This window comes from Mustela nivalis (assembly GCF_964662115.1).
Source record: "Mustela nivalis genome assembly, chromosome: 7".
Classification (NCBI taxonomy): domain Eukaryota; kingdom Metazoa; phylum Chordata; class Mammalia; order Carnivora; family Mustelidae; genus Mustela; species Mustela nivalis.
Genome location: NC_139026.1, coordinates 110,422,563 through 110,436,812, shown reverse-complemented (window position 1 = coordinate 110,436,812; position 14,250 = coordinate 110,422,563). Strand labels below are relative to the sequence as shown.

At 45.1% G+C, this 14,250-nt stretch overlaps 1 protein-coding gene across 4 annotated transcripts in view; it reads left to right on the top strand.

Moving 5' to 3' along the window:
• Nucleotides 1–6,854, top strand: part of ADA2 (adenosine deaminase 2) — a 46,421-nt gene extending 39,567 nt beyond the window's left edge. For 2 of the 4 annotated variants that reach the window (XM_082738161.1, XM_082738160.1), the window contains one exon: nt 6,497–6,854. In XM_082738161.1, coding sequence (XP_082594287.1) covers nt 6,497–6,509 — 13 coding nt within the window. In that variant the 3' untranslated portion in view covers nt 6,510–6,854. Of the gene's footprint in view, nt 1–264; nt 2,198–6,044; nt 6,204–6,496 lie in introns of those variants that run through there. The other 2 variants (XM_082738158.1, XM_082738159.1) reach the window with 2 other exon arrangements.
• Nucleotides 6,855–14,250: the final 7,396 nt, after the last annotated feature.

Below are 14,250 nucleotides of genomic sequence, written 5' to 3'. Positions count from 1 at the left end.
GTCATGACTTAGAGTTCTCCCAGGAGTGTAAGGTCTCTGGCCTGGGCTTGGTGTGATCTCTGATTTGGCAAATTAAACCAGCTACTATTCTTGTCTTCATGCCTGGTTCAAGAGGCCAAGTCCTAACAGGGAACTAGAAACATCAACAGAACCAGATGCTAAGTTATGAAGATCTGAGAAACAGGTTGTAACCCCCTTGGAACTAAGTAATATTTCTGCCAGGAGTTGAGTCGTTAAATCTGATTTCACTTATTCCTCCTGTAGTACTTCCCAGAAGTTACCCTGACATATGTTTTTGGGGAGAACTCGTGTGTTAATTGAATTTTTGTAAATGAAATCATGCTGCACCTGGGGCCTTGCTACTTATTTAAAGGAAATCTGAAGCAAAACCTTCTGTTAAACATATTTTGTAATTTGAATTATGTAGTCTATATTTATTTATTTATTTATTGGAATAAGGTTAAATGGTTTTTCCTTCTTTGTCAGGTGAATTATCTGGTCTGGAAAAACGTAATGGCCAGGGACACCAAGAGTCCCTGACATGCCAGGCTTATTGTATAAGTCCCTATTATCTGGCCCCTGATGAATGCCCCAGTCTAGCTCCATCCTGGAACTTTTCATCAGCTGGCATAGCTCCCAGGGAAGGACAGGGAGACTTCTCAAACTGAGGGAATGTTGTTGGAGATGCAAATCATCCTGTTTCCCAGCAGGTGAGAATTTGGGATCCAGCCTTAGGGAAAACCATGGAACATTTTTCTTTTTATCTTGAAATAATGTGAAACCTTTAGAAAACTCACAAGAATAGTACAAAGAACTCTAACATACTCCTTGTCTAGGTTCGCCAATTATTGACATTTACAACATTTGCTATACCCTTCTCTCTGCATATATATCTGTATCTCTTGTTTTAAAATTAACATATAATGTATTATTTGTTTCAGGGGTGCAGGTCTGTGATTCATCAGTCTTACACAATTCACAGCACTGTCCCCATAGCGCATACCCTCCCCAGTGTCCATCACACAGCCACCCCCTCCCTCCTACCCCCCAAGCAGCCCTCAGTTTGTTTCCTGAGATTAAGTCTCTTATGGTTTGTCTCTGTATCTCTTTCAATGTCTGCATAATAGATCCTTTTTTTTCTAACCAATTGAGACCTAAGATAGCATTATGACCCATTACTTGTAAACACTGCCATGCACATTTACCAAAGATGGTGTCATTCTCCTATGTAATCACAGTATAACCGCCCAAAGTAGGAAATTAACATTGATTAGATAATACCATCCGGCTCTGGCCCTTCTGGGCATATTTCTTTTCTGGCCCAGAAAGATCTTAAAGACTGAACCCAGGATCACATATTACACTTAGTTATGCTCTCTCTTGTCTCTCTACTCTGGGACAGTTCATCAGTCTTCCTTGTCTTTTGTGACCTTGACATTTTTGAAGAGTACAAACAATTATTTGGTAGAGTGTGTCTCATTTCACGTCTATGTAATGTTTCCTTCTGAAGAGATTCCAATTTATACATTTTCAGGGGAAAGGCCTCAGAAGGGACGCTTTGTCCTTTGTGCATCACATGGGACGGGGGTGGGAGGTGGGGCAGGGCACATGGATCATGGCCTGCTGGAGGCCATCTGCACCAGCAAGCAACAAATAGTCACCTGCTGTGAAACCAACGGTGGTCTGAAATTGGTCTTTGTGGCATTTTGAATAACCTTTTTTTTTTTTTAAAGATTTTATTTATTTGACAGAGAATACAAGCAGTGGGAGTGGGAGAGGGAGAAGCAGGCTCCCCGTCAAGCAGGGAACTCCATGTGGGACTCCATCCCAGGACCCTGGGGGATCATGACTTGAACCAAAGGCAGACAATGACTGAGCCACCCAGGCACCCCTATAACTGTTTTTTGTTTCTTTTTTTTAAATGTTAGCTCTATCACTAGGGTCCATGGATTCTGATTCTTTTCAATGGACTCTACTCGAACACTATCATTATTTCTTTTAAGATGCTCACACTGTTCCAGCTTAACTCTGTTAAGCTGGCTCCTGTGACTGATAAATTCTTAAAATTTTTGAGAACTTCCTTATTTTTTGACACAATTAAATATCCTACGTTCATTTGTACTTTCCTCATCTCATACTGGACATGAGCTCTTCTCCAAAGAACTCTGGTTCCTTGGTTCCTTGGTTAGAAAACCTTGACCTGAGCATTAGATGTGCTGCTGTGTGTATAAACATACATAAATGTAATTTATATATGTGCATATGTGACTATAACTTATATTGTTAAAAAGAAAACCACACTCCCAAAATGATGTCACTTAGGAAAAGTTACCAAACTGGGGCCTAACTGCATTTTCAACCCCCCCCCCCCCCCCCCGGAAATGTAAGTCTTAACTGGTCAGTCAGGAATTTTCTAATCAGTTCCAGTAAGATAATCTACCACACAGGCCCTCTCCATCTCCCAAAGATGAGGTCATCCACCTAATAAGAGCCTATGCCCTTCACCCTAAGGGGAGATGACCTTGCCTGGACTTATCTTTTCTTTTGCTAATAACTTCTTACCCCATCACCCCACTGTCGTTTCTTTTTTTTTTTTTTTTTTTTTTGAAGATTTTATTTATTTATTTGACAGAGACACAGACAGAGAGGGAACACAAGCAGGGGAAGCAGGAGAGGGAGAAGTAGGCTTTGGGCTGAGCAGGGAGTCTGATGTGGGGCTCCATCCCAGGACCTCAGGATCATGACCTAAACCCAAGGCAGCTGCTTAACTACTGAACCATTCAGGTGCCGTTTACCTTGCCCCCACCCCTGTCACCCCCTTTCCTATGAAAACCTTCCATTTTATAGGGCTCTTCTACTTGCTAGTTGGGATACTGCCTGATTCTGTGAGTCACTTAATAAAGCCAATTAGATCTTTGTATTTACTCAGTTGAATTTTTGTTTGTTAACTGTATATATTAGAACACATATATTTACACATATACATTAATATCTGTTTCCAAATTTATCTATGTATATTAAAAAACCATGAGTTTGCAGGGTGCCTGGTTGACTCAGTTGGTAGAGCCTGTGACTCTTGATCTTGGGATCATGAATTCAAGCCCCATGTTGGACCTGGAGCTTACTTTAAAAAAGTGAACAAACATAAGTTTGCACCCGTATCTCCCATTCCATTCAATACCATGGGTTTATTCCAGCCTCAGCTCTTCCCATATCTAACTCTCTTCCCCAGCTGTGAGAAACCTGACTCCTGCTACCCCCGATGCATCTTCCTAGTTCCTGATTCCCTGGGCATGTGGTCCCTCCTTACCTCCCACTAACACTGCTTCCGCTGGCCCTGCAGGTCCCTCTGGTTCATGGGAAGGGAGGGGATGAACTCAGGGAAGGGAAGGGAAATGAGGGGAAGGGGAGAGGAGGGGAAGGGAGGGGAGGAAAGGGGAAAAGATTAGGAAGAAGGAGAGAAGCAGGCAGGCCTTGTAGAGTTTGAAGAGATCTCTAGAAGGGAACAGATTCACTGGTGGTACTGAAGCTCTCCTTTCAGGGCCTTGCACATGCATGGACCTCTTCTAAGAGAACCCATGGAGTAGTAATTTAAAATATTTTTTCTTAAAAAAATAAAAAATTAAAAAAAATACTTTAAGAGGGTCCTTCAAATATGTATAAGCCTCAGGGTTCCACAAAATCTGGATCTGGGTCTTGCTCTAGCTCAGCTCTTCATCTGGAAGATTCAGTTGGTTAAGTGTACCTTCGGCTCAGGTCATAATCGCCAGGGCGCTGGGATTGAGCCCCACGGGCAGGGTCCTTGCTCAGTGGGGAGCCTGCTTCTCCCTCTCCCTCTGTGATCTCTCTCACAAACAAACAAACAAACAATTTTTTTTAAAAGAAGATTTTATTTATTTGACAGACAGAGATCACAAGTAGGCAGAGAGGCAGGCAGAGAGGGAGGGAAGCAGGCTCCCCGCTGAGCAGAGAGCCTGATGCGGGGCTTGATCCCAGGACCCTGGGACCAAGACCTGAGCCAAAAGCAGAGGCTTTAACCCACTGAGCCACCCAGGCGCCCCCAAACAAGTTTTTTTTTTAAAAAAAGGAAAACAAGGGGAATGTATGTTGGCTGATAAGACTAGCAAACTGGAGATAAGTGTTACAGGGTCTCTGCTTGGAAGGGATCCTGAAAGCTATGTAAACCATAGCCGCTTCTGGAAGAGCCACCCAAAGAATCAGGAACATGTGCCTGCTTGATTTTTAAAGCTCACCAGAACAGAATTCTGTAAACTGCCCCAGCCACCCAGTCCAGAATCCCAGAGTGTCCCTTTCCACAAGTTTGAGATTTTGTGTGACTGCTGGGATCCTTGCCTCTCCCAAGACTCCGTCATTGGAGGACTGGATATATAGAACTGTGTCCACAGACCAACAGTAAGTTAGCATGCTGGCTTATAAATATTGTTTCCCATACGTAGTATGTTCTTTATATAGTAGTTACCCTAAAAATGACTTAACCTTCTTGGTCCTTTCTTCTCTGTGCAGAAAGGGGGTAAATGGAAGGGGGTGGCTGGCAGAGCTGTTGGGGTATCTGGGAGCCCGGTGGGGACAGGGAGCAGTTTCCAGCTGGCTTTCCGGGGATGGGGGCCACATCCTGAGTACTCAATGCTTACATGTAATGGTGTGCAGGGTGAGGACCAGAGCTGCTGAGTTTCAGTGTATCTCAGCTTTCAGCCGAAAACCTCTTCCTCCTCCACCTTCAGGGTGGCCTGGATCCAGTCCAAAGGGACCTTGCCTGGGGACTGGCCAGAGATCATACATAAGGCAGATGAGGTCTGTCCTGGTCCAGCCAGATCTTCCCAGGGCTAAGGCCCTTCTGGGGCAGGGAAGGGTAGAAGACTGGAATTTTTAGAGTCATCGCATACTGGAGCTGGGAGAGGCCTAAAGATCATCTTATCTAACTTTGTGTTAACAGAGGACTCACTTAAGGCCCAGAGAGGGTAAACAACTCTCTCAAGGTCACACAGTAGGTAACAGCAGGTTTCTAGATTCTTAGGTCGGGGTTCATACTACAACACAGGACTGTTCTCTCTTCTTGTCTGAGGCACCTCTCAGTAACAAGTTTTCAGAAACTCCTGGCAGGCCTAGGTCAGTTCTCGACTCAGAGGGTGGAATTGGGCAACTGCAGCCTCCAACTCACCCTCAGACAAACTCTCCACCATTCCCTTTGCTTGATGAGGACAGAACCATTAGCCCTACTGGGAGCAGTGATCTTCCTCCTGGGACAGGCTGACCCCTCTTGTGACCCCTGGCTCTCCTTTGGCCGAGTTCCAGTCCCGGAAACCTGCTCAGTTTCCTGTCCCCTACCAGGAGGAATGGATCCTTGGCGTCTAGGGCCTTCTCTTTGTCGGGTTTGTCCAGGGTTTGTCCAGGGTTTGTCCAGGGTCCCTGGGAAGGCAGAACTCAGGTCCTGGGAATCTCCGCCAGCCCCCACCCCCACCGCTCCCCAGCTTGCAGACAGCTGTGGTCCTCGGAGGCCCCCATGACTGCCATTTAGTGGGAAATGGCCCGAGACCGAAGCACGTGGAAAGCAAATGGCGATTAGTGTGAGACTGAGGATGGGAAGAAGGACCTTTCCTGGCGGGAACCTCGTTCTCTTCACCTGTGGCAAGGGGCAGGCTGACTGCGGCGTGCTGCTGACCCCTGGTGGCCATCCGCGGGACCAAAGAAATGTCTCCCGCAGCTCCATTCTCCTTTTCGTTCCCTTATCCTCTGCTGTCGCCTCCTGTCACTGCTGGGAGTAACACTTAAAACAATATGTAACATTTAATAATAATACTTTCTGATTGTAAAACATGCTTGTAGTAGCGAATTTGTAAACTCCAAAAAGTAGAGATGAAACAAAAATTAACCATTTTGGGGCACCTGACTGGCTCAGTCAGAGGAGTGTGGATTCTTGATTTCTGGGTTCTGGGTTTGATCCCCAAGTGGGGTGTAGAGATTACTTAAATAAATGAAACTATTTTTTAAAAGATTTTATTTATTTATTTGACAGACAGAGAGAGAGAGAGAGAGAGAGCACACCAGCAGGCAGAGCAGCAGGCAGAGGGAGAGAGAGAAGCAGGTTCCCTGTGGAGCAAGGAGCCTGATGCGGGGCTGGATCTCAGGACCCTGAGATCATAACCTGAGCCAAAGGCAGCCACTTAACCCACTGAGCCACACAGGTAGCTCTACAGTTACTATTTTGCTCCATTCCCTACCCACAGTATAATAGTCCTCAAGGTCTCATCCCAGTTCCCTTCTTCTGCCTTACCTCTTGCCACTACTTTCCTCATATGCTTTGCTTTTAGCTGCCTCATTTTCCCCTCTCAGGTAGAAAGGTCTGCTCTTGACTTTGGGCCATCCTGTATGTACAAATTTAGAGCACATAGTATAGGATGAGGGGGTAGTGCCATAATAATTTTAAAATTGTATTATATTTATTTATTAAAATATTTTATTTTTTTATTTGACAGAGAGAGAGAGAGTGAGCACAAGCAAGGGGAGCAGCAGAGTGAGAGGGAGAAGCAGGCTCTCCACTGATCAGGGAGCCCCAAGCAGGGCTCTATCCCAGGACCATGAGCAGAGCCGAAGGCAGACGCCCAACCAACTGAGCCTCCCAGGTGCCCCTAAATTTTATTGTATTTAAAATAAAAATTTTGAATAGTATACAATCATATTTTTAAAAAGAAAAAAATATGTGATAAGAATAGATTGGAAAGCCTTACGTCCATCCCAACTTCACCCCATCCTCTTTCGCCCCCCACCTATTTTTCCCACAATAATTAGTAGTTTCTTGTGTTTCTTTGTGCAAAATAAACGACTGCAAATATGAATGTTCTGTTTTCCCTTTTCTGATACAAAAGACAGCATATTATGCATACTGTTCTGGATTTTGGTTTTTTTATTTAACAGTATGCCCTGGGAATCTTTCCATTTTGGGTTACAGAGAGTACTTCCTTTTTCTAACTCAGTGTTTCATTGTGGTAACATGCCATAGTTAACAAAGCCCCAACAAGTTGGCATCTGGATAGCTTTCAAATATCCTTTATTATAAACACTGTTGCACTAGATTAAGTACCTGCTTTATTTGATGAATGAAGAAGAGGCCAAGTACCAAGAGCCTTGCAGACACTTCCCTGGGTTTATAGACTTGTGTCTTTCCAGATTCCTCCATGATGGCAGCTCAGGTGAGGCCCAGAGAAGGTGCTGTCATCACCTGTGCACTGGCTGATGGGAAGCAGGGTCTTCCTTTATAGGTCACAGGCTTGGTCCACGTAGATTAGAAATAGAAATGGAAAAAAGAACAATGTGCCAATGATATTTTTAAGGAACAATAAGGAATCACTTTCTTTACCTTTTCCTTTTCTCTTCTTTCTTTTCTTTCTTCCTTCCTTCCTTTCTTCTTTCTTTTTCTTTAAGATTTATTTCTTTATTTGAGAGAGAGAGAAAGAGAGAGAATGCCATTGGAGAGGGGCAGAGGGAGAGGGGGAGAGAATTTGAAGCAGCCTCCTCACTGAGCCTAGATCCTAACATGGGGCTCAAGCTTAGGACCCTGAGATCATGACCTGAGTCAAAACCAAGAGTCCCACGCTCAACTGACTGTGCTCCAATTTTCTTTTCTATCAGACACAATTTTCTGTAGTACATAAGGGACTTTTGCAACACTGACCGTTCTGTAAAAGGGGTGGAGGGCTCGAGGAGTCAATGCCTTCTAGACTGTGAGCTCTGGTAATGGCCTTTTCCTGAAACTCTTTGCTTCCTTCAATCATCTCCTGATGCTTGGAGCTCATCTAAGTTTCCAGACCTCATTCAGAAAAGTCCTGCCCTCCTTTACTCTTGAATAACTCACCTTGGGCTGAGAACAGAGTGCTGGCGCTCTAGCTCTAGTTCTGCCTCTATTCCCATTGTGTGTGTGTGTGTGTGTGTGTGTGTGTGTGTGTGTTCGCAAGCATTGTCACTAGAGGGTCTGGGCTGGGTGTTTTCTTAGGAACCTTTCTGGCTCTGATATTCTCTTCTTCATTGCTCTTAAGGAAAAGTTAACACTATAGGGAGAAACCACAGTATATAGGAAGGCAATGGGCACAACGAATAAAGGGAGATATCATCCTTTGAAAGGATGGAAATATCATCCTTTGAAAAATCAAACCCTGGGGTGCCTGTGTGGCTCAGTGGGTTAAAGCCTCTGCCTTCGGCTCAGGTCATGATACCAGGGTCCTGGGATCGAGCCCTGCATTGGGCTTTTTGCTCAGCAGGGAGCCCGCTTCCCCCTGCCCCCCACCGCCCCGGCTCTCTGCCTACTTGTGATCTCTCTGTCTCTCAAATAAATAAATAAAATCTTTTTTTAAAGATAAATAAATAAAATCTTTTTTTTTAAAGATTTTATTTATTTATTTGACAGAAAGAGAGAGAGACAGTGAGAGAAGGAACATAAGCAGGGGGAGTGGGAGACGGAGAAGCAGGCTTCCCACCAAGCAGGGAGCCCGATGCGGGGCTCAATCCCAGGACCCTGGGATCATGACCTGAGCCAAAGGCAGATGTTTAATGACTGAGCCACCCAGGCACCCCAATAAATAAAATCATTTAAAAAAACCCCAGACCCTGAGTTAATCTTGGAAAGAAACATGGTGAGGGCAAGTTGGGCAACCATAGGACCTGGTGGTCTCGGATGAAGGCCTACTCCTTCTCTTCTGCTCTGTTTCAGGAGTAATATGGCAGAGACTGATGTTATCCCGTGGTCTATGTTACCCCTTTATACTTAGAAATAAAGATTTCTTTTTAAAATAAATAATAAATAAACTATTGGGACTGCATAAAAATAAAAAGCTTCTGCTGAGCAAAGAAAATTAGAATCAACAAACCTACTGAGTGGGAGAAGGTGTTTGTAAATGACATATCTGATAAAGGCTTAGTATCCAAAATATTAAAGAACTTAATACAACTCAACACCAAAAACCCAAATAATCCCATTAAAAATGGACAGGAGATGTGAACCAATCTCCAGAAGAAGACATCCAGATGGCCGACGACACATGAAAAGATGATCAACATTTCTCATCGTTAGGAAATGCAGATCTATACTACAATATCACCTCACACCTGTCAGAATGAGTACAATTAACAACACAAGAAACAAGTGTTGGTAAGGATGTGGAGAAAAAGGAACCCTTGTGCGCTGTTGGTGGGAATGCAACTGGTGCAGCCACTGTGGAAAACAGTACAGAGAGGGACAACCAGGTGGCTCAGTTGGGTTAAGCATCTGCCTTTGGCTCAGGTCATGATGCTGACCTGATTAAAAAATATTTATTTTATTATTTTTTTAAAGATTTATTTATTTATTTATTTATTTATTTATTTTTGAGAGCTTGAGAGATAGTGAGAAAGAGCACTAACAGGGTAGGAGGGAGAAGCAGGCTCCTGGCTGAGCCTGGAACTGGAGGTAGAGCTTGATCCCAGGGCTCTGGGATCATGACCTGAGCTGAAGGCAGACGCTTAACTGACTGAGCCATCCAGACGCTCCAGCAATAGTTCATTTTTGTTTTTGTTTCCCTTGCCCCAGAAGACCTATCTAGAAAAATACTGCTACTGCTGATGTCAGAGAAATTACTGCCTACACTTTTTTCTAGGATTTTTATGGTTTCAGATCTCACATTTAGATCTTTAATCCATTTTGAGTTGATTTTTGTATATAGTGTAAGAAAATGGTCCAGTTTTGGGGCAACTGGGTGGCTCAGTAGGTTGTCTGCCTTTGACTCAGGTCATGATCCCAGTGTCCTGGGATTGAGCCCCACCAAGGGCTCTCCACTCTTTGGGGAGCCTACTTCTCCCTCTCCCTCTGCCTGCTGCTCTGCCTAGTTGTGGTCTCTGTCAAATAAATAAAATTTAAAAAAAGAAAGAAAACGGTCCATTTTCATTCTTTTGCTTGTTGCTGTCCAGTTTCCCCAGCACCATTTGTTGAAGAGATTTTCTTTTTCCCATTGGATATTCTTTCCTGCTTTATCAAAGATTAATTGGCCATGTAATTGTGAGTTTATGTCTGGACTGTCTATTCTGTTTTATTGTGTCCACTTTTGTGCCAATACCATACTGTTTTGGTTCCTGCCCTTTGTAGTATATCTTGAAATCTGAGACTGTGATACTTCTTGGTTTATTCTCTTTCCAGATCGCTTTGGCTATTCAGGATCAGAGTCTAGGGATTAAACTCTGCTTTGGGCTCCCTGCTCAGCAGGGGTCTGCTTCTCCCTCTGTCCTTCATCCTGCTCATGCTCTCTCTTGCTCTCTTTCAAATAAATAAATAAAATATATTTAAATTTTTTTTTTATTTATTTGACAGAGAGAGCATAAGCAGAGGGAGAAGCAGCCAGAGGGAGAGAAAAAAGCAGACTTTCCACTGAGCAAGGAGCCTGATACAGGGCTTGATCCCGGGACTCTGAGATGTGACCTGAGCCAAAAGGAGACACTCAACCAACTGAGCCACCCAGGCACCCCTTGGTGGAGTCTTTAGTGTTTCCTGTATATAGTATCATATCATCTGCATATAGCGAAAGTTTTACTTTTCTTCTTACCAATTTGGATACCTTTTATTTCTTTTTGTTATCTATTTGCTGTGGCTAGGACTTCCAGTACTACATTGAATGAAAGTGGTAAGTGGACATTGTTGTCTTGTTCCTGATCTTAGGGGAAAATCTCTCTTTTTTTCACATTGTGAATGATGTTCACTGTGGGTTTTTCATATATGGTTCTTTTTATGTTGCAGTATGGTCCCTCTAAACCTACTTTGTTGAAAGTTTTTAGCATGAATAGATGTGCTACTTTGTCAAATGTTTTTTTCTGCATCTCTTGAAATGTCACTTTTTTTTTTATCCTTTCTCTTATTGACATAATGTATCACACAAATGCACTTGCAAACATCAAACCACCCTCCCATCCCAAGAATAAATCCCACTCAACTGTGGCGAATGAGTTTTTTAAAGTATTGTTGGATTCAATTTGCTAGTATTTTGTTGAGGAGTTTCACATCTATAGTCATCAGCGATATTGGCATGTAGTCCTGTCCTGTCCTGTCCTGTCCTGTCCTTTTCTGCCCCCCTTCCCCTCCCCCCTCCTTTCTTTCTTTCTTTCTTTCTTTCTCTCGTGTCTCTATCTGATTTTGGTGTCAGGATAATACTGGCCTCTAGAGTAAATTTGGAAGTTATCCTTCCTCTTCTATTTTTTGGAATATTTTGAGAAATCTGGCAAATACATTTATGGCCATTACTTTAAATCATCTGTCAGGCATATTACTTACCTTTGTTTCATTTACTCTCTTGTGATTTTGTCCTGTTCTTTCCTTTGGGATATATTCCTCTGTTTCCTCATTTTATCTAACTCTCTGTGTCTGTTTCTGTGTGTTAGGAAAGTCATCTATGTCTTCTGCTCTTGGAAGTAGTGGCCTTGTGAAGAAGTCTTATGTTCATAAACTGGCGCTTCAGGGGTGTTTCCTGTGTTTGTTGTGTGTACCCTGCTGTGTGGCTCAGAAACATTTGCCTTCAGTCCAGTCATCTGCTATGGCTCTGTTCACCTGTTGTAGGCAGGGTTTGGTCCCTGTGTTGTTAGTGGGCCAGTCCAGGGCCATCTTGGACTTGAGTTGGGTCAGACCAGACATTTGCCACAGCTGCTGGTGTTCTTTTGGTGTTGTCCTCTGAGAAGCTTTCCTTGGTGGGCATGTCCTGCAGTCAGACTAGATGTCTGCCCAGCCCACTGCTGGGCTAGAAACTGGTGTGTGTGTGGTTTTCTTCCTCCTCCCTCAGGTAGTGGTCATATTGGGGTGGTGCTGGCCCTGTTGGGGCTGCTTGTACACTGCTGCGCTTGTGGTGCTGCTTTGGACAGATTCCTGCCAAGGGTGTGTTGGAGGGGACAGCTCTTCAGGAGAATGCAGGGACCGGGCATGTGGTGTCAGTGAGGTCCTAGCCAGTCAGCTGCTGGAGGGGACTTGTAGCCGCTGAGGAAAACTCCTGCTTAGGCTAGGTTGTTGTTGGTGGGTCTGTAGAAGAGGATAAGGGCATGTTAGCAAGTTAGATAGAGAATGTTGGCCCTACACAGGTTCCCACAGGTGTCCCTGTGTCTAGGCTGAGGCAGGGGAAGGAAATGGTGTCTGCCAGCTCTTTTATCCTGCGAGAGGTCTCCCGCGATTCCTGCTCCTCCAGCACACACTCTGAGGTCAGTAAATATATCTTCCCATAAACTCCAGGCATTTTTCAAACTGCTGCTTCTATGCTACCTCTCAGTGGGGCTGTTTGTTGTACTGTCTCTTAAGGGCAAGGGGTCTACCCTCCTGGCTCTTCTAGAGCCAAACCCACGGAGTTTTAGTGTTCAGGTGTTAAGCCCCCCTGAGTGTTTGGGCACCTCTTGTTTTCAAGGCTAAGGGTTATGAAGATTCATGTTCCCCTGTCAGCCCCCTGTGCCTGGGATGCCCGGCTTAGGGATCTGCTTCTCTTTCTTCGGTGCCTGTTGCGTCCCTCCCTCCTGCAGATGGTCCCTGGGTCCATTTAGCTCCTGACCATGTCTCTACCCTTCTTATTCTCTTTGATGTGCTTCTTCTCTGCTGTGGGGAGTATATTCTGCCAGACTTCTTGTTGTTTTATGGGTTATTTATGCTGATACTGATGTTATCTAGTTGTGTCCACTGAATGAAGTGAGCCCAGGAGTATTCTTTAACATGTTCCTCTGGCCGGCATATTTCCTGCAAATTGGTAGTTGGAATTAGAGTCTTTTAAAAGTAATCTCTACACGTAATGTGGGGCTTGAACCCCTGACCCCAAGATCAAGAGTCACATGCACTACTGACTGAGCCAGACAGGCACTCAAGAGTCAGAGACCCAACTCAGAGTCTTGATAAGATGTAGGTGTAATTCTTCCTATAGGACTGTTTCATTCCTACCTGTTACCAGTGAGGAGCAACCAGTCCTGACAGCCCATGGCCTGTCCATGGAGATGCAGAGGCAGTAACTAGTTGGAGATCCCTGGGTCAGAGCTTGGGGAGGGGCAGCTCCTCCATTTGCTCAGCTTCCTCAAGAGGCTGGGCTCTGGATGGTGGTCAGACTCCTCCCCACCCTATCCCCCCTGAATCCCCTTGCCTCCTTGTCAGGGCTGGGGGCTCCATAGGAGTGGGGGCTAGTCAGCTGGGATGGAGCTGGCAGAATGGGGCCCCACTGGTTCCCTTCAGAAGCTCCCTGGGAGTCAGTGGCAGAAGGGTGTGAGGGCTGGGCTGCTATTGGCCAGCGTTCCCCTTAGGGCTTGGCAAGAGAGGGAACAGACAAGGAGCCATATTGGCAGGATCCTGTCGCCTCCCTGACCCAGAAGTTCAGTGCAGCCTGGGGACCCAGTCCAGCAAGGAGCTGAAAATCTCTAAGAGGGGCTGGTCTGAGTGCAGTAGTTTCACAATTAATTGATCACAGCCAGTTACAGATTTTTTTGTTCCTTCTCCACTCCCCCATGCTTCATTTGACTAGCAAATAGAAAAAAGAAAAAAAAAAAAAGAAAAGAAAAAAAGTCTAGTAAGGGCAGGCTGCAGGGAGTCTGCAGAAGGGCCACAGGCTTTGAGCAGGGAGGGGTGGACCCCTGGGGCTGCTAGGAACCCAGCCCAGGGATTCATTCGGACATCACATGCTTCCAAGATATTTAGGACTCTCCATTTGGTTGTTTTCTTCCTCTTTCTTTACTTGTCTCTGGGTAGGGTTTTCAGCATTTCCTTGATCAGTCTTCTCTTGCCTCTTTCCTCTCTTCTCTTCTTTCCCTCTCCAGCTCCCCCTTTCTTTCATTCAACCCTTCTCCTTCCCCACGCTCAGAAATCCACCTGTGTTTCGCATGGACATGTTGGACAGAGCACGGGTGAGGCCCGGAGAACCAGGCTGGGTGTGCCAGGCTGAGCTGCCAGCTTGTTTCCTGCATCTTTGAGGAGCCCTCCTCACTGCCTGGTCTTGGAGCATGACCCAGCTTTGTCTTCAGCTAAACCCTCACACAAAGACTCTCGGCCTGCCATTCCCTGGAGCAGGTGTTGAGGGAGTGGGGGAGAGGCGGAGCCTGGAAGGGAACAAGAGCTCATGGCAAAGCATGACATACTGGCAGTTCTGGGGAGAAGGAGCATCTGAGCAGGAACATGGGGCTGTGAGGAGAACTCATCAGTGTGGCCACATGGCTCCCTGTGTTCTTCATTTTCTTCTATGGCTGGGACAAGATGTCAGAAAGTCATCC